At 52.8% G+C, this 19,200-nt stretch overlaps 1 protein-coding gene across 1 annotated transcript in view; it reads right to left on the minus strand.

The window, feature by feature from the left end:
• Window positions 1-19,200, minus strand: part of CARMIL2 (capping protein regulator and myosin 1 linker 2) — a 106,336-nt gene that overhangs the window by 18,842 nt on the left and 68,294 nt on the right. Inside the window, exons 28-32 of the mRNA XM_067534396.1 lie at window positions 18,948-19,035; window positions 18,008-18,139; window positions 16,869-16,935; window positions 7,283-7,551; window positions 773-876 (exon numbers count right to left, since the gene is read on the minus strand). Of these exons, the coding sequence (XP_067390497.1) occupies window positions 773-876; window positions 7,283-7,551; window positions 16,869-16,935; window positions 18,008-18,139; window positions 18,948-19,035 (660 nt within the window). The remainder of the gene's footprint in view (window positions 1-772; window positions 877-7,282; window positions 7,552-16,868; window positions 16,936-18,007; window positions 18,140-18,947; window positions 19,036-19,200) is intronic.

Below are 19,200 nucleotides of genomic sequence, written 5' to 3' on the forward strand. Positions count from 1 at the left end.
AAGGGATCCCAGCCAGGCTTGGCTGAAAACGCTGAAGCAAACTTCGGATGAGAGAAGCTTCTTTAGACAGGAGGCGAGCTTGGGAGTTAAGTTTCAGCTCTAGAAAGCGTGCGATGATTTGGTTTTATTTGTAACCATTTGTTTCCAGGATTCTTACTCACAATCACTTGCGTCTCTGTTCTTTGCTGATAAACTGAGTCTTGTCTGCACCATAAATAGATCTAAGTGCTGTGTGTTTTAGCTAAGGACGTCCCTTGTCCAGTTTTGGCCTGGACAGCCCTCTTTTAGGCTGGTTTGTGCACCCTCTGGTACTGGGACCAAACCAGATGTGGTTTTGTCTGCTATTGGATGGGGGATGCCATTTTTAAGAGCACGCCGCTTCGCCCCCTCCGGCATGACCTGAATGTCTCTGTATCCTGGGAACCTGCCAGCCACTACCTTACATTTAGCTGAGCTGTGGTTCTAAGTAACCGTGTGACTAGTAAGCTGCAGTGTCGCGCCCCTTTGGGACCAGCGGGCCTGGTAATTTTGTGTGGGTTCAGTGGATGGGGGCCGGACGCAGCAGGGAACGCTCCAAGGCAGGCGCATATCACTGCTCCTGCACAGTCAGTGAGGCCGGCAGAGGCACGGAAGGCGGGGCAGTGTTGCCAGAGAGCTGATCCGCAGTGGGCACGGCCTGAGGGCAGGTGATGGTGAGCTGCCTCTTGGCCCTGTGTGCCCTGTGAAACGGCTCAGCAGCCTCTGCGGGGCTGAATATCCCTCGTTTACTTACGGCAGTTCCTCTTGGATCAGCTTCTTGGTAAAGAACTCCTCTAGCCCTTCGTCCACTCGAGTAATGCTTCTGTCCTCATCGTTTTCACACGCGGCTGCCTGAACCTAAGAGCAAGCATCAAAGTCAGAAGGGCACAAGCAGGGGAGACGCCAGGGGAAAACCGAATTCAGGGTGAGCTATGCCAGGAGACGGTGAGAAATCGCTCCCTGCAGCACCTACTGAGGCAGTACCTTTTTACTTGCATGTGCGTATACATTTTCTGTTGAATAATAATAAAATAGCAGCAGTAATGACCCTGCCTAGCTCTCTTCAGTAGTAGACCTCAAAGCTCTTTACCAAAGGAGGGCAATGTTATCCCCATTCACAAAGGGGGAAACTGAGGTACAGAGCCTTGCCCAAGTTCCTCAGCAGGCCTGTGGCAAAGCCTGGAATAGAACCCTGCTCTCCTGAGTCCCAGGCCAGCGCTGTAGCCACTAGCTAACACTGCCTCCCTTCAGTGTCCCAGGGCCAGGCATCAGAAGGGACATAAAAAACTCCACTGTGGAATAAACTCACATGCCAAGCGCTATTTCCAACATCTGAATGGTTTTGTCCCTGTTACAGATGCATAGTTGAAGGCCTGACTGACAATTCAAATCCTCCACAGCCCTGGAGAACCTCCAGGCCCTTCCCAAACAACCCTGCCTGATGGCTCAGAGACATACACGTTGCTCCTAGAAGCTGCCTGGCCAGGCAGGTGCGATGTCTAGCTGCCCTGGTGTACTTTGCCTCACTGTGTTTTCTTCTGTGCCTTTCCAAGCACGCATGCTTTAAGCCAAAGCTTGTGCTGCGTATAAGCTTCCATTGCTATTATCCTGCCGCATTTCCGGCTGCTCAGCGCGAGGGTCTGATTTTATGCCATGTGGTGCTTGTAGAACTTGGCTGCCTGTTCACTCACGCATGGTGGCGTTACCAATTGAAGAGATTGCACACGGTTTCAGGGAGATGGCCTAAGGCAGCCCCACCTTCCTCGTCTAATCCACACCCTGGGGGCACATGTCCCAAGTACCAGACAGCTGCCTCGCAACCTGTTCAGATGCTTTTCCCTGGACCTTGCGCATGCTTCATTTTTCTTTCGACGTCATGGAAAAGCTCCAGGTGTAGGCCCCTGTTTTTAATGCCCTAAGAAAACACCCCCCCACAAAAAATGCAGCAATGCTAAAGGAGGGCAAATTCGGGGCCAAATCTAGGTGACATCAGAGCTGTGTTGAGGCAGATCGTTGGTCGGTTTTATCACTCTAATTTCTGGTCTCCAAACCCCTCCCTGTTTTGTTAACACGCGTGGGCACACTCCCAAACCACACTGCTGGTATCACCACATATGCGCATCGGACTGGCTGCCTGCTCCTGTGTCCGATCTCCCTGATTTCTCTCTAGCGTGTCCCCGTCCTTTCTGCTCTTCAGGCTTCCCCCACGCAGCATCACCTGCAAAGGTTATAAATGAGCAGCTCCCTCCTCCCAGCCAGAACGGCCCTGTCCTCTGGGAGGCTCCCCCAGCAAACATACGGTGCCATTTAGCATTACACTGGTCTGTACCAGCTGTCAACTCCTTTTCAATCCACATGATCATGCTAACATCCAAGCCCAAACCCATTCATTTGGAGAGGAAGCCCTTTATCGACAGAGCCAGGGCTCCCTGGGAAGCCCCAGGATGCTTGGGATATTCCTCTGCCAGGAAACCTTGGCTGTTCATTCCCAACAAAGTCGGTAGCGTATTTCCGTCGGTGGCTACAGGCATGCACCCACATGCACAGAAATGCCTGCAGCAGACCCCCAGGTGCACATCTACAGCTCTGCAGTTAGTCTGTTTTCTTACGCTATGGAACATTTTGCATGTCAGAGAAAACCCCGTCAGAGCTCGGAAGCAGCAAGAGAGGAATCCAAGCTGGACACGTGCATTCAGGGTTTTTACAGCTTAGCTGTTTGTTCACCAAGGCCGGGCACGTGCTGGGAGGGCCTCCCAAAATCAGACCTTTGAGGGAGGTGAGCTTCCTCCGGGTGGCGACCAGCTCTAGCCACGGCCCGGGCTCCCCTCTGCAGGGAAGGCGATAATGGAGTGGAGGCCACTGAGTGGAACGTTTTCCATAGGAGACATCAACGAGCAAGCGGTGCTCCATTACGGAGGGATGCAGATCCCAGCCGGCACCTGCCTGCAGAGACAGGGGGCGGACAGGAGCTTTGCAAGGAACTAGAAAGGCAGGTGGAGGCCAAGGCTCAGACCAAGCCCTGCATGCAGGAGCCTGTAGCGTCTTGAACCTTCACAGCACCAGTTGGGTACCTGCACGCCAGCAAGGAGGCCCCTGGGCCCCGATTCACAGGCAAAAGAGGCACAAGCCAGACAAAGAGCTAACAAGTGGCGTGCAACATAAAGCAGGGCAGGAGAGCAATGCTATCTTAACCCCTTGCAACTGCCTCCGCCCCCATGCAACCATCCCTCGCTCTGCTGTGCCAGCACACCTCATGCTCATTTCACACACACACACTGAATGTCGGCGTGGCGCAACAGCAATGCTTTGCAACCAAGGCCACAGCCAAAGAACCAGTACTACGACTCCCATTTTCGGGTGCACTTATACGTGACGGGCCACTGACATCGCCATTTACAGCCCTGTCCCCTTTGGCCCAAGAGAACGACACCCACTTCCGCCAGATGTGGGTGCGGCCTGCCAAATGCCTCAGTTTCCCCAGCTGAAGATGGGGCTAGTCATATTTACCCAACTCCCAAGGAGGCTGCAGGGATGAATTAGTTACTGTACGTAAAGAAAATGTAAAAGAATCAAGTGCTAAGTCTTATTAAACAAAATAGCCAAAGACAGAACCCCATTCTAGTGGGGTTATTTACAGGTGTCGGCAAAAGATTTAAGCACAGTCCTCTTTTCTAAGAGCCATCTACTCCCTTTTACCCCATGCGGAAGCACAAGCCTCCCTAGTGGCAAGACTTTTACACAGCCCCCCTCCTCCTCCCCACACACACACATAAAGGCCTGGCAGCTGTGTGGAGTAGTCATGATTGCCAGAGATGTCTGCAGATCCAAACGGCCCCAAAGTTCTGGCTCGTGTCCTTCCCTAGTCATAAGCCAGGTTACTTAGACGTCTGACTGTCCCCTAGATGCCCCGGATTAAGAAGTACTTTCAAACTGTGGCAGCCCTGCAGCTCTCCTGGGCTCTGCAAGCTTACAGGAGATCCCACAGATCTGCAAGCTCACAGGAGAGTCAGCTGAGACGAAGCCAACCTTTCAATTTCTCTTCCAACTGGGCCAAACGGATGGTCGCCGCAAATGCGAAGAAGGTTAACTTCCCCCAGGATCTCACTAGGACGCTGTTCATTCGATCCCAGCCACCCGGGGCACCCAAGTAATGGCTATGGGGGCTGCAATGGGGTCCTTAGCATGCTGTGCTTCTCTGCTAACTGGGGCTGGAGAGTTCAGGCATGTCTAAGGAGACCAAGGTGCTGAAGGAACCATGTAGAGATGCTACTAATCTCAGGGGAGAGGTTAATGAACACAGCTGCAGAGCAAGGCTGTAGTTTTATATGGCATTTTTCTCATGCCAATCCGACCCCGTGCACAGGTTCAATGGCTTGCAATTGACAAGGCTAGTCCTTCTTTGCTGGCATTGAAATCCATACCAGCTTTTCATTCCATCATTATTTATGCCTCTGGAGATCTGATCCAGTGGTGCAGCATCTTCCTTCACATCACATCTATCAGATCCTGCCTCAGCCCAACTCTCAGGCAATGCTCTGCCATGTAAGGATTTGGTCCCTGCCCAGATCAGAATAAAAAACCCTGCAGTCCAAAGGATGGGCCCTGCCTATCCTTTGGGTCTGTGTCTGTCTGCAGAAGCAGCACGCATGCCCTCTTTTCACTACTAGACTGGCCAGCATGGGAGGGAAATCTTTCTCTGTTGTGGAGAAAGATATGTCAAGACGAGCAGCGTCACACTCTCCACAGCTGTGCAGACCCGGAGGCTGGCTGTACTGCAAGGATAGCTTGCTAATTACTGAGGCAGCAGAGGCAGGCCTGCCGCCTCCCATGTATGCCCTCCTGGGCAGCCTGCCTCAGTTTCCCCTCTTGGACTTTTCAAATAAAACTGCCCGTCGGGATGTTTTTTCTTGGGTAAAAATCCCCCTCCATGCAGACTAGGTTTATTAATGTAAAAAAACACCATCAAAACCCTCCAATCCTCAAACAAAGTCTATTCCTAAGGCCATACAACCCAAGGTTTCTCTTCTGCTTCCCAGCCCTTTGCAGGCTCTCCCCCACTTGATAGGGGTCTCCCCCCGACCTCCCTGCCTAGGGCAACTCCCTTAGTCTCAGTGTCTTCCCTGCAGGAACCATACCTCACTCTCTGCAGATGCTACCACAGCTTCCTGGGCATTCCCCTTTGTGCCGCCACCTGCTGTCCTTTGTTGGGAATTACCTGATCTACAGTGGGAATGCCTCATTCTGTAATCAGGGCTGACTAGCCCCCGCCCTCCAGAGGCAAGCCCCCGTTACAGGCAGCAGCACCCCTATGGCAAGTCCTGGAAGCACAGTGATGCTGTGCACAAACCCAGCAAAGTCTGGTCTGGCATGGGAGTCTCCAGAGGTTCCTCTGTCTCAGTGGTGCAGGAAGGAAGAGGAGATCCCGAAGAGCCTTTTCTCTTTGGAGGCTGTAACGTATCCTGCTCTCACTGACGTGGTGAGCTGTGTCTCTGGGAAGAGGCTGTCAAGACTTCCATTGCCTCAGGCCCAATAAGGAGCAGGGACTGTTTTTCTCCAGTCAAAGCAATTCTCCCTTCAGTTTCACTGTGTTTCGATCTTGGACCCTGTCGCCATCTGGAAATATGCAGCCCCTGCTTCCTGCCAGAGTTATTGCTATTGATCCAGTTCAGTGGTTCCTGCCTCGCCGGTGGTTGTTGGGTACCAATCAAAGAGAGGGAGCAGAGCAGTGAGGGGAGCGAAGCAACCTGTCCACCGTACAGACACGCTGCCAGAAAGCTACGGATCAGGGAGACAGCTGCTAACCTGGACGTTGCAGAGAGGTAAAACCAGCGGCAGGGTGCTGAACTCTCTTATCAAATCCCAACACATCCCTTGGGGTTTCGTCGGCCCCCAGGCCCCCAGGAGAAGCCTAAAGAAAGGGACAGGCAGGCGTGTTTACGAGAGGCCGATTCAGGGCGACTCCCAACGCGAGGTGCCGGCCCGCAGCCAGGGATTTTCCTCATACCTGTGGCAGCATAGCCCAGCTCAGTGCCAGGTTTGACGCCAGGCAAGTCCAGGGCTGAAGTTCACCCTTGACAAACAGCAGGCTGTGCAAAGGAGGTGCTCCCTGACGTGCCGGGAGGTGGATGCCACGTCAGCTCCAGTGGGTCAGTGCAGAGTGGGGTGCCGAGATTGGGCCGTGAACCTGGGAGCCTGGAGGGGCAGCGGCTATTACTCCAGCCCCCAGGACAGGACAACACCCCCCACAACTCTCACTGTATACGTGGGTTTTGAGCCCCCCCACAGCAGCGTAAGGGAGCAGCAGCCTGACACTTGTTCCAGGGAAGGGCTGAGAGCACGCTGCTCTTTCCGTGTGCTAGACAAACTTGGGGTCCATTCTGCAGGGAGACAGAATCCGATGCTTTGAAAACGAAGCCAGCCAACGATCCGTCATAGAAATTGCTTGACCGAGAAACCAAACTCCGCTCCTCGGCTTTTTGAAACCATCCTGCCCTGAGATGCACCAGTCAGGCCTAAAGGACTGCCCGCCTCTGCCAGGAACAGCCATCCCTCGCTTAAGTTAGGCCCTCACTCAACAGTTATTCCGCCTTCCCCTTGAGGCCTAAAGCTGCATTATAAATGAATGGCTTGCCAGAAAGGGGGCAGATCCTGTCACTTTTGAAACTAATCAAATGAGTCAGAAGTATCCGAGAGCCTTATGCCAGTCAGCGAGGTGGTTTTTTTTACCGTGGAAAAGATACACAGTTCATTCCCAATCTGTTAAAGGCCTTCTAATGAGGCTGGTGTGTCCTCAGCGCAAACAAGTGACAAAGAGTCAAAGCAAGTCCCATGGTTTTGCTGAAGGCTGCGGTAGGTGGTAAATACAGCCCACCAGAGACTTTCGAGCCATTCAAAAAGGGTTCAAATTAATAAACTCGGACACAAACACTGCAAATAGGCCAAGCCCCTGCATGCAAACTGCAGCTTCTCAGCATATGTCACAACCACAACATTTCTGCGGCATCTCAAGAAAGACGTGGGGGGAAAAAGAAGAAGCGATTTTAGCAATCCACCAGCAATATAAAAGCACCACATACCCACGGCTATAAACATCCTCCTCTAAGGTGAAAACCAGCAGCAGCCGTAGGCCCGCTGAGGACAGCATAATAAAACAGCTGCTGCTCAGTATGCTTCATCTTTCAGGGCTGGAATAAATGCTGATTAGTGATATTTTCCCGTGACAAAATTAAGCCTGGCCTGATTGAAAAATGAAAATCAGTCTTACATTTCGCTTGCTTGGAGGCTGCTTGTTTCTGCGGTTGGGTCGGGGCCTCGCACGGGTGCAGTGCTCCAGTTTCACTCCCTCGGTCGGCAGGTCCATAAGGAATTGTGTGGATGCAGGCTCTGGGAAAGGAAGCAAACTGCTTCCAGTCTCAGCATCCTTTGTGGAGGCAGGGCGTGACTTCAGAGAGGCACAGCTGACTGACAGCCGAGCCTGGTGAGTTCCAATCTCGTTATCTTCTGTCTCTGCCTGAAGATCCAGCTCTGACAGACCTGAGGAGGGAGGGGAGGGGGGTAGTGAGGGAAGAAAAAAAGCTTTGAAAATCCAATACAGGCAAATGCTGCCCCTCTGCAGGGTTTCCTACCACGGGAAGATTATTACACAAGCACGTCAGAGAGAGACTTGGTGATCACTGCTGCCATGCCCAATGCTCCCGGCACCCCAGGAAAAAAATAAACCTTGCCATACGGTTTGCACACAAGCCCCAGTCAGCGGGAGCAGCTTGTGCATCAGCCTCTGGGAACTGATTTGCTATTAATTCTGGGCCCGATCCTGCCAAGCCTTCCCTGGGGATTGCGGGGAGCTCTGTGCCCAGAGAGCTGGCAGCACCCAGGCAGCCTTTTGTGTGTGTCAATAGGGCACCAGTCAGGGCTGGCTCCCGCCCTGGGGACGGGCAGCTGAAGAGCTGTCAGGGGGGAAATCTCTGCTCTCCTTTTAACTTTGAAGTGGACAAACCTAGCAAGAATCAATTCAAAGAGCGCCCACCTTCGCCAGCCAGCATGTGCTTCCTGCAGCCAATTTTAAACAGAAAATACAGGCCTATCCTGGACCGAGAACAAACGTGATGCATTCCATTTCAATAAGCTCGTGTAAACAGGCTCATGTGTTACACCCGAGCTCTTGGGGCAGGAGCTGGCTCCTTGTTCCGCATCTGTACATTGCCTGGAGCAATGGGGCCCTGGTTCAGGGCTAGGGCTCCCAAGTGCTATGGGAAACTCAATCAACAATAATTTGATCTTTGATACCGTATTAACCTGAAACAGTGCACACTATAATAGAGATTAATCACATTCCAGCAGAGGTCCCTCGGGGGGCAGCTGAAATTGGTGCCCACCGTAGAGGGGCAGATTTGTCGTCACACCTCCCTGCCAGAGCGCCCGGTCTGTGCTGCAGAGGAATTTGCCTCATGAAGGGGCTGAACTCACAGTGAATGGCTGATGCGACACTCAGAATGCTCCAGGTGGGAAGAACCTTCTCTCAGCCCTGGTGGCCACCTAGCCACGCCGGACGTGGTGCATAGATCATGCACAAAGAGCCCCTGGGGGCTAGGAGATGTGCAGCGATGGATTCTGGCACTGGGCTGGGGTATGAGGGAAGGTCTTTGCCTGGATCAGATGCAACGTTACGCTGCTGCTAAGGAAGCTCTGTGGCTGAGAGTGAGTACGGTCAGCACAGCCCTTTGGCAGCCGGGGCCAGAGACCCAGGAGTGAATCTTTACCCGTGCTCCTGCCATTGGAGCCACCAGGGCAAAACCTAAGTCCACACCGGAAAAGTGACTCTCCTGGAGCACTGCACTCTACCCACCCTGCTCACATGTGGTCACAGCCAGACCTCAGAAAGGGGAACGCGGCGCAGCTAAGATCTCTCCTGAATTGGCCACGTCGCTCAGCCGTCTCCAGCACGGCCCATGTCGCTACATGCGAGCTAACGCTGACCAACTGGCGGCGCGTGTGCGATTGGCACCGTGCTGTGGTGGATCAGAAATCCCAGCCACAGCCAGGCTTCTGGGGATGGCCCCGCCAGAAGGGGTGCCTGCTAGCAGGCAGGGTGTTTGATCGCTGGGCTCAATGGTGTTCACTTTCGTAAGTCAGTCTCTTCCTTGCCAGCTGGGAGGGAGGGAGAGAGAGCCCGGGTTCCAGGAGCAGGGGAGCAAGAGCATGGCCGGACTCCCTCCAAATTGTCTGCTGCTGGTGCCCCCAGGCCCATTCCCAAATGAGCAGTGCTGAGAGCTAGTTCTGCAGACCTCCTGCGGTAGGTCTCCAGCAGGCACCGCAGACCAGCCAGCTGCATCGGACGGCCAGCTCAGGTGCCCAGCGTCGGTGGAGACTGAGTGTGAGATGGGGGTCCCCAGTGGGAATAGTCTGCTGTTGAGTGGCGCTAGGTTACTGATGTGGCACCTTGCCCTGCCGGAAGCTGCAGCCCCCGTGGGGCATAGATCAGGTACAAAGAGCCCCTGGAGGCTAAGAAATGTGAAGCAATGGATTTTGGCAGTGGGCTGGGATCAGAGGGAAGGTCCTCTCATGGATCAGTACCTGGTTAAAAGATAGGAAACAAAGGGTAGCAATAAATGGTCCATTTTCAGACTGGTGAGGGGTAAATACTGGAGTCTCCCAGAGATCTGTACTGGGACCATGGCTGTTCAACATATTCATAAATGATCTGGAAAAAGGGGGAAACAGCCAGGTGAAAGTTTGCAGGTGATACAAAATTACTCAAGATAGAAAGTCCAAAGCAGACTGCGAAGAGTTACAAAAGGAAGCTCACAAAACAGGGTGAGTGGGCAACAAAATGGCAGAGGAAATTCAATGTTGATAAATGCAAAGGAATGCACATTGGAAAACACAATCCCAGCTGTCCATACAAAATGATGGGGGTCTAAATTAGCTGTTACCCCTCGAGACAGAGATCTTGAAGTCATTGTGGCTAGTTCTCTGAAAACATCCACTCCATGTGCAGCAGCAATCAAAAAAGCTCACCCAATGTCAGGAACTATTAGGAAAGGGATAGATAATAAGACAATAAATATCATAACACCACTATGTAAATCCATGGTACGCCCACACCTTGAATACTGCATGCAGATCTGGTTGCCTCATCTCAGAAAAGCTGTATTAGAATTAGAAAAGGTACAGAGAAGGGCAACAAAACTGATTGAGGGTACGGAACAGCTCCCATACGAGGAGAGATTAAAAAGACTTGGGCGTGTTAATCTTGGAAAAGAGACACCTAAGAGGGGCTATGACTGAGATCTATAAAATCATGACAGGTGTGGAGAAAGTGAATCAGGAGGTGTTATTTAACCCTTCACGCAACACACGAACCAGGGGTCACCCACTGAAATTAACAGGCAGCAGGCTTAAAACAACAGGGGCTGGATCATTGGATAATTGCCATGTTCTGTTCCTTCCCCAGGAAGGACCCGGCATCAGAAGCCAGGATACAGGGCTGGATGGACCATTGGTCTGACCCAGCACGGCCATTCTTACATTGCTTATGACTGGCAGGTGTATGTTCATGGGACTCGTGGAGCTCACAGGACCAAGCATCCTCTATTTCCTCCTTTAACATCCCAGGTCCCCCCCTCCCCAATGACTGCTGTCCTCTAGCTGGTCATGGTGACACACAGACCCCACGTGCACGGAACACGGTACGGCTATGCCGCCCAATTTCAGCAGATGGCCCCCAGGAGTTGACAAGCTGACATGGCAGCCAACCTCTCCTCCCCACTCTGGAGCAGAAGGGGCTAGCCCACGCTGAGTGCAAGGAAGCTTGTTAGCCAGCTGGCAAGGGCTGGATATGGACCGTGGCTGTGAGACTGATGCTAGTGGGTCTGGGACGATCTGGTCCTTTGCAGCGTTTTCCTCTCCCAGCCCAAAGTAACAAAAGGTTTCTGGAAAAAGCCATGAGCAGAAGTCTTGGAAATCTGACAAGCAAATGCCCCGACACCACTGTGGGAACAAGCACTCTGCTTTAACTCGCGGCGTGAGTGTGTTGCCACTGAGACCCAGGCAAAAAGCCCAGTGGAAATCCAGGTGCTGTTGCTATTTTTGCACGGAAAGGTAAAACAAGAAGCAGCAGATGCCGTGCGGCTGAGAGCAGGTGGGAAAGTCTGTGCCTGTTATTGGAGCAGCAGGGTCTCGGCGGCATCCTGGCTGCTTTTATTTGTATTACAGCTGCTGTTGGCTGTGGGAGGTTTTCCTCACCGTGCACTGCGGCCTATTCAGGGGCCCGATGGTCAACGATCTCTCCCGTCTCGGGGCCTGTAACACTGTCACGGGACTGGGTGTTCTACGGCAAGCTCTTCCCTCCATACCCAGACTCAGAGCCATGCTCTCCTCCAATGAAGGCTGAGACGTCCAACGCAGCTTCCGCCGAACGCCTAGCTTCCCGACGGATAATGTGACAGAACTGCAGGGTGGACTGCAGCCAACACTACGGCATCCGCCAGTGATACTGTCTCCAGGAGGCTGGCTTGCGAGCACATGCCCTGAGGCACGCCGCAGCTTGCAGGGAAGGGGAAGGCAGGCCAAATGCGGTCAGTTGCTGCCTCCTTCTCTGACAGTTTTGAGAGCCATCTCCATTAGGTTTGCTCACACACAAGAGCTTAGGAAACAGCCAACTGAGCAACAAGACTGGATTTATTCTTGTGTCGCCATGAAACAAAGAACCACAGCCATTTCACAGCTGCCTCAAAAGACAGAGGGCCATGCACGCAGTGGGTATATCCAGGAATGATCCCAGGCCCAGGGCATATTCCCAGTGGCTGGATTTTGTAGTGAAACCCCCTGAATTCACAAAGAGGTGTGTGAAATTCACATGCACCCATCCTCTCTGTTGGCTAGTTTATTCCACCCCGTGGGCAGCATAAATGATGGCAGCTGATCTGTGGGCAAGGGCAGGTCACAAATAACTGAGGGTGGGGTTGGCACAGATAGGGGTGTCAGGATCCCGAAGGATGCACACCGCAGCCTGCTGGGTAGGCTGCAGAGAGCCCCTCACACACAGGCAACTCCACTTCTTGGAGCGGGATGCATGCAGCTCAAGCCCGGATGTTTTCAGTCCTGGCGCGGTCAGATCTGCCTGTAACTGCAAAGAAACATGCCAGATTTTCACGGTGGGGCCAGGCCAGGACAGTCTTTCCTCCCTCTAGCTATCTAGGAGCTCCTGGAGGGGGGTTTGCTCCTGTTACACCGTGCAGCAGATAGCCTGGATGCACAGTTTTTGCATAAGGCTATTCATACAGGCTATTTTCCCTGTTGAAAGCTTCCATTTAGGCAAATCCGTTTTTCCAGCCGGCCAGGTTCTGTGCCAATCTCACCTGGGGCCAACCTGCTACAAATTTCCTGCCTGTTCCTGGCAACCTGTGATCTCTCGGCGCTGCAGGCAGAGGGGTGACTGGAGACGTACCCAACCTAGCTTTGATCAAGACAGCTTGATGAAAAAGAAGTGTAGCCACAGCAGCCTAGACAATGTCACAATCTAGCCCCACAAATACGTACAAAAGCAGCCAGCCTGTGCCAGCATGGCCACACGGCTATTATTAGTAAGTTGGCACAGTCACAGCTAGCTCGGTCTGGCGACACATGCTACAATGACACCTGCCGCTGCTGCGTAGCCAGACCTTAAGGGAGGGAGCAGATCGTCAGCCTACAGCGTTTCACGTAACCCAGTGTGTGAGCGAAGGCTTCTGTGTCTTCTGCTCTCCTGGCAGCAGCTTGCCCTGCACCCCTCCCTCCTTGCCCTTCTGCGTGTCACTGACACTCCTTTTGCACCTGCATCAAACACCAAAGCCATGCATCTCAGCAGCTTCACCACCACACCTGCTGGGTAACGTCAGCCCCCGTATGCGGCCTGGGTCACCTCCACAGGGATTGTGCTCAGTTCAGCCAGGTTGGAATTTGGCCCCTGGCTGGAGACAGGACAGATCCATCTGTGATGAGAAACGTTCTCAACAAAGCCATCAGACCCCTGTTGCCACGCCAATGCAAGGGTAAGTGGGAGCTGCTGGCACGGGTCTCCGGTTTGGAACAAGGCTGACCAGAGATCTCGATTTTCTAGGGACAATCCCGATATTCGGGACTTTGTCTTACAGAAGTGCCTGTTATTCCCCTGCCCCTATTTTTCACTGGTCGCCCTGTTTGGGACCCTCCCTACCAGCTGCTGGATGATCTAGGCCAGGTTTGGTGCATGGCAGAAGCAAAGATTTATGTGAGTTCTTACTTTACGCCAACTGGTTTGGTCACCCCTAACCACCCACTCGGCTCATTGCATGTTGGGAGGCGCAGTCTCCACAGGTCTTCCCTCTGCATTCAAGGCGAATGAGGGTGCAGGTGGCTCAGGGCCACACTCTGGCCACCCCGGCCCACACCATCTACAGCCTGGCCTCCTTTGAGATGAGGCCAGGCCAGACATCCTGTGCCCTGGTGTCACTGCTCATCCCCCTGATTCATACAGAGCACCAGTCTGGCCTTCCCCTCAGAGCAGGGATGTAGCAATATCTCCCTGCAATTGTCCACCATCAAATTAAAGCTGATTTCAACAGTCCCAGCCAGTGGTAAATGCTCGCCCTTTAGGACAAAGCCCTAGTAACAATTTTAAGATTCCCCCCAAGCCCTGCATTCATCTGGGGCTTTCGCGGTCTGCAATGGCAAGTCTGTCTCCTCACCTGTGAGAAGATCCATGAGTCACAACGGCGTCACACAGGGAGAACTGGAAACAGCTTGTGCACATTTTTACATGGTTATTAATGGGGCCAGCCTGGGGCCTCTTGAGAAAGGAGGTGTTTCATCTCCGTGCAAATTTTACCAATGGTTACAACAGCTCCAATTGCTGGCTCAGAGAGGTTATGCTAAGCAAGGGGCCTCTACATCCTCCTATATCTCCCCATCAACTCAAGGGGAGCTTAAAACCCTGCCTCAGAGCCTGGGGAAGGTGGACCAACTGGGCCATGAGACAAAGCTCAGTCAGCGTGACCCCACATGGGCACTGATACCAGCCCGGCACCAAGCCAGCTGCTGATCTGGAAGCTAAAGCATGATAAAATAAGGGGATGTGACCACAAGGTGCGAAAGCCACTAGAGAAGGAGGGAGACGTTGGGGACGATGCAGACAAATCTGTTCATGCAATGCGACGTCTGTCTGTCAGTCATGGAAGCACAGCCATGATCGGTAGCTCTGCTGGGTTCGTTCCCATCAAAGAGAGATCCCAGGTTCACGCCATTGCACAAGAAATATGGAGTTTAGCTCTCTGGGGGAAAGGCAAGTTTCAAATCCCAGATCTGCTTCTGACCGCAGCTCCCCACGGTGCTGACAGATGCATGGGTAATTCCGATGCCACTCGGGTGACTTGTTGCAAGGTGTATCCAGGAACTGACATGGAAGAAATGCCCAGGCCCGGGATGTCCCCAGCTGGGCACTTTGTCCGCTTGTGACTCAAAAGCTACATCTGCTCTGAGGCTGTCCATGAAACTAGTAATGGCAAAGCCCCAAGAGGGCCAGGGCAGAGGGCCTAGCGCTGCTCCGACTGAAGTCAATGGGAGTTTTACAATCAAATGGGAAGCTAATATGAGGGGAAAGGAGCCCAGGAGAGCTGGCTGTATTTTAAAGAAACCTTATTGTGCTGAGGGAGCTGGCTGATGTGATTGCAGAGCCATTGGCCATTATCTTTGAAAACTTGTGGCAATCGGGAGAGGTCCCAGATGATTGGAAAAAGGCAAATATAGTGCCCATCTTTGAAAAAGGGAAGAAGGAGGATCCAGGGAACTACAGACGGCTCAGCCTCACTTCAGTCCCTGGAAAAATCACGGAGCAGGTCCTCAAGGAATCCATTTTGAGGCACTTGGAAGAGAGGAAGGTGATCAGGAGCAGTCAACCTGGATTCACCAAGGGCAAGTCATGCCTGGCCAACCTGATTGCCTTCTGTGATGAGATGACTGGTTCTGTGGATGTGGGGAAAGCAGTGGAGGTGATATACCTTGACTTTAGCAAAGCTTTTGATACAGTCTCCCACAGCATTCTTATCAGCAAGTTACAGAAGTATGGGTTGGATGAAGGAACTATAAAGTTGATAGAAAGAAAGCCAGATAGTCAGGCCCAACAGATAATGATCAATGGGTCGATGTCTAGTTGGCAGCCGGTATCAAGCAGAGTGCCCCAGGGGTTGGTCCTGGGGCCAGTTTTGTTCAACATCATCATTAATGATCTAGAGGATAGGGTAGATTGCACCCTCAGCAAGTTTGCGGACGACACTAAGCTGGGGGGAGTGGTAGATACCCTGCAAGGTAGGGATAGGATACAGAGTGACTTAAACAAACTGGAGGATTGGGCCAAAAGAAATCTGATGAGGTTCAACAAGGACAAGTGCAGAGTCCTGCACTTAGGATGGAATGATCCCATGCACAGCTATAGACTGGGGACCGACAGGCTAGGCAGCAGTTCTGCAGAAAAGGACCTGGGGGTTACAGCGAACAAGAAGCTGGATATGAGTCAGCAGTGTGCCCTGGTTGCCAAGAAGGCTAATAGCATATTGGGCTACATTAGTAGAAGCATTGCCAGCAGATCGAGGGAAGTGCTTATTCCCCTCTATTTGGCATTGATGAGGCTGCATTTGGAGTAATGTGTCCAGTTTTGGGCCCCCCCACTACAAAAAGGATGTGGACAAGTTGGAGAGAGTCCAGCGGAGGGCAACAAAAATGATTAGGGGCTGGAGCACAAGACTTATGAGGAGAGGCTGAGGGAACTAGGCTTGTTTAGTCTGCAAAAGAGAAGAATGAGGGGGGGATTTGATAACAGCCTTTAACTACCTGAAAAGGGGTTCCTGGGAGGATGGAGCTAGGCTGTTCTCAGTGGTGGCAGATGACAGAACAAGGAGCAATGGTCTCAAGTTGCAGTGGGGGAGGTCTAGGTTGGACATTAGGAAAAAGTTTTTCACTAGGAGCGTGGTGAAGCACTGGAATGGGTTACCTAGGGAGGTGGTGAAATCTCCATCCTTAGAGGTTTTCAAAGCCTGGCTTGACACAGCCCTGGCTGGGATGATTTCGTCGGGGTTGGTCCTGCATTGAGCAGGGGGTTGGACTAGATACCTCCTGAGCTCCCTTCCAACCCTCATCTTCTATGATTCTATGACTTCTACTGGAGCAGCTTAGACCCAGAAGTGGCAAGTGACCATAAAGTCCTTCAATGGAGAAGCAGCCTGTGTCTGGATGAGGGGCTGGGCAATGGAATGACTTTCCCTTCGGTGCCAACCAGACCATGCTAGGCAGGAAAAGTCAGTCCCATCCCATATCTATTTGGCTGCCCATGAGAAACAAACCTGCCATCTCAGGCCCATCCCCCTAACCTCATTGGATTGAAAGACGCTGTCACCGTCACCCTAGGGCTGCTCTGCAGCTGGCTGGGGGTTGGGACCTTTCCTCCATCTCCTGTGTCTGTATGCATATCCTGGCAGAGTTCCTCTGGGCAATGTTCACTGCCCCCTTGGACTCCTTCTCAGGACATGGACCTTCTCCATGCTTCTCTGCTCAGTGTTCCTGTATTCTGACCATCTGACCTGCACCCGTCCCTCTTTGCCCAGAGTTTGTCCCCTGTCCTCCGTTAGGTTCTGGGTTCTGTGGTCCCTCTCTCTACCCGCCCTCCCAAATTTAAGTAGTCTGACGCTTGCACTACCAGGAACTCACAAAGGGCACCTGGATATCTTCTGTGATGCCACCATGGCCCACCATCTATAACCAACCCTGTAGATCCCAGAGCCTCCGCTGACTCACAGTGACACACAGCATGTAAGCAAAGAACGTCTATGCATTGGTCTTACTTCTCATGGCAGGCGTGGGCCGGATGCTCCGGAAGTGCTTGTTTTTTCTCCTCAGAGCCATCTTATACTGCAGAGAGAGGGAGAGATGCTGCTTTTCAGTGGGCAGTGCTGTGCAAAACATACGCAAGACTAATTACAAGGAGAGTGCGATTCCATTCACCATCCTCTAGGGCAGTGGTCTTCAACCAGGGGTACGTGTGCCTTTGGGGGTATGCAGAGGGTCTTCCCCGGGGTACATCCACTCATCTAGATATTTGCCTAATTTTCCAACAGGCTACAGAAAAAGCACTCGCGGAGTCAGTACAAACTAAAATCTCATACAGACACAGTGAGAAAGTCAGCCGTTTTTCAGTCATGGTGCGCTGTGCCACTTTTGTATTTTTACATCTAATTTTGTAAGTAAGTCGTTTTTAAGTGAGGTGAAACTTGGGGTACACAGGACAAATCAGACTCCTGGAAAGGTGAAGAACCACTGCTTTAGGAGAACCAGACCTGGAGTGAGTCAAGATGGCAAAACACACGATCACAAACAAAATCTGGCAACTGCATTCCAGGCTTTGGGGCTGATACATTTGCATTTTAATATTGGCTCCGAGTGCAGAGTTAGCTACACGTTAGGACCCAAGGTGTACTCCGCAGGCCGACAGGATGGGGACTGTGTCACACCTGACACTGGGTCTTGTCAGTACAACGTATTTACGGAGACCCCCAGCAGAGCCCTTGCAGGCACCTGGTGGCTGAAAACAATTCTCCCTGCTGCATCTGTGGACTACATGGCAATTTCTCAGAGGCCATTTCTGGTGCTAACGCCTGCATCAAAAGCCCCCTGCAGCAAATGCAGGTCATTTTGCATGTAACTGCATGGAAGCCAACCTGTGACAATCAATCCGGAGCCAGGAAGGCTATAAAACCCCAGACACTCCCAGCAAACCACCCAAATCTAACAGCGATGATGATGGCGGTTGTTTTAGGTGTCTTCATCTGGCCAGATCAACAGCCCTGACGCATAAGAAACATCACGCAGAGCTCCGGGACAAGGCTGAAAATCTCCTTCCATGGAAATCTTGACTTAATGGCTTTACGCCACGGTGTCAGTCTGCACAGCGGCCTGAAGGGGTGAGAAGGAAACCTAGCCATACCTCCTCAGCTGCAAAGCTTGACTCAGCAGTGCCCAGCAGATCCCTGCTCTTCTTTAGCAGAAAATCAGACTCCTCGATGTTTTCTGTCTGTAGCAAGTGAAGATCCTGATTCTGCTTGGGGAGACTTTCTGCCTGAAATCATTAGGCAGAGCTTCAATTATTCCCTCTGCTGAAGCACGCTAGGGCACACTGCATGTATAACAATGCCCTGCCCCTTCTGAGTGCCACTCATTTGCAATCCAGATTTCTATGGACAGCAAGTTTTTGCACCAATTAACTAGCCCACCAAAGTGTCCCCCTCACAGCCTAACTAGAATTCCCCCCACAGCTGGGGTTACTTCCAGCTGCTGCCATAGCAAGGGGAGGGCAACCAACACAGGGGCTCTTCTGGGGAGGGAGGCAATGCCTGGGGGAGAAGCTGACCCAGGAGAAAAGCCGCAGGTGGAAGATGGGCAAAACAGCTGCTCCCCTGTCTCTAGACTGGGAACGCTCGAGGCCACGGCCTGGGCACAGGGGATAATTGTCGCTTTAAGTCCAAGCCCTTGGTGAGGAGCGGGGTGGGGTGGTGACTGAGCCATGGGGCAGACCAGCTCAGAGGCAGGCCCAGTGCCTCTGGGGCCTGCTGGGGAGTGCAGGCCGGAGGGGACGTTCCTCACCCTGCGCAGACCACGCTGTGCCGCTTCTCTACCCTTGACCCCTTCGGAAGGCTGGCGTTGCTGCGGGCACTTGTCCCGGCAGCTGCCTGGGACCCCAGCACTCAGCTTCCCCGTGCCAGGAAAGGCAGGCTTCAGCCCCATCCTGAGCAGGCAAAGCTGAGGACTGGGCCCTCCGTGCGGCAGCCGGTGCGAGGAGCAGATGGGCGAGGCCATGGGCTCAGGCTGGCACGTCTCTTCCAGGCAGAGCCACGGAGGGAGGCGAGAACAAAACACAGGCCACTCACCAGCTTGCACTGAGCGATCGTCAGGTCCTCCAGCACCTCGTCAATCAGCCTGGCCGCCACAGTGGCAATGACAGACAGCCTGATCTCACTGAGAGAGGAGACGGGGCGGTTAGTGGGGCGGGGAAGCCTGAGCCCCACAGCCATCAGGGCCAGGGGAGAGGAGACACAGCCACCGGTTCCCATCCCAGCAGGCCAGCACTTAAGGAAGAGACTTTCACCCGGGGGAGATGCAAGTTGCTGGGAATCAGGGACC

This window comes from Emydura macquarii, unplaced genomic scaffold, assembly GCF_026122565.2.
Source record: "Emydura macquarii macquarii isolate MOO-44397 ecotype Brisbane River unplaced genomic scaffold, CSIRO-AGI_Emac_v2 contig_3401, whole genome shotgun sequence".
In the NCBI taxonomy this organism is placed as follows: Eukaryota; Metazoa; Chordata; order Testudines; family Chelidae; genus Emydura; species Emydura macquarii.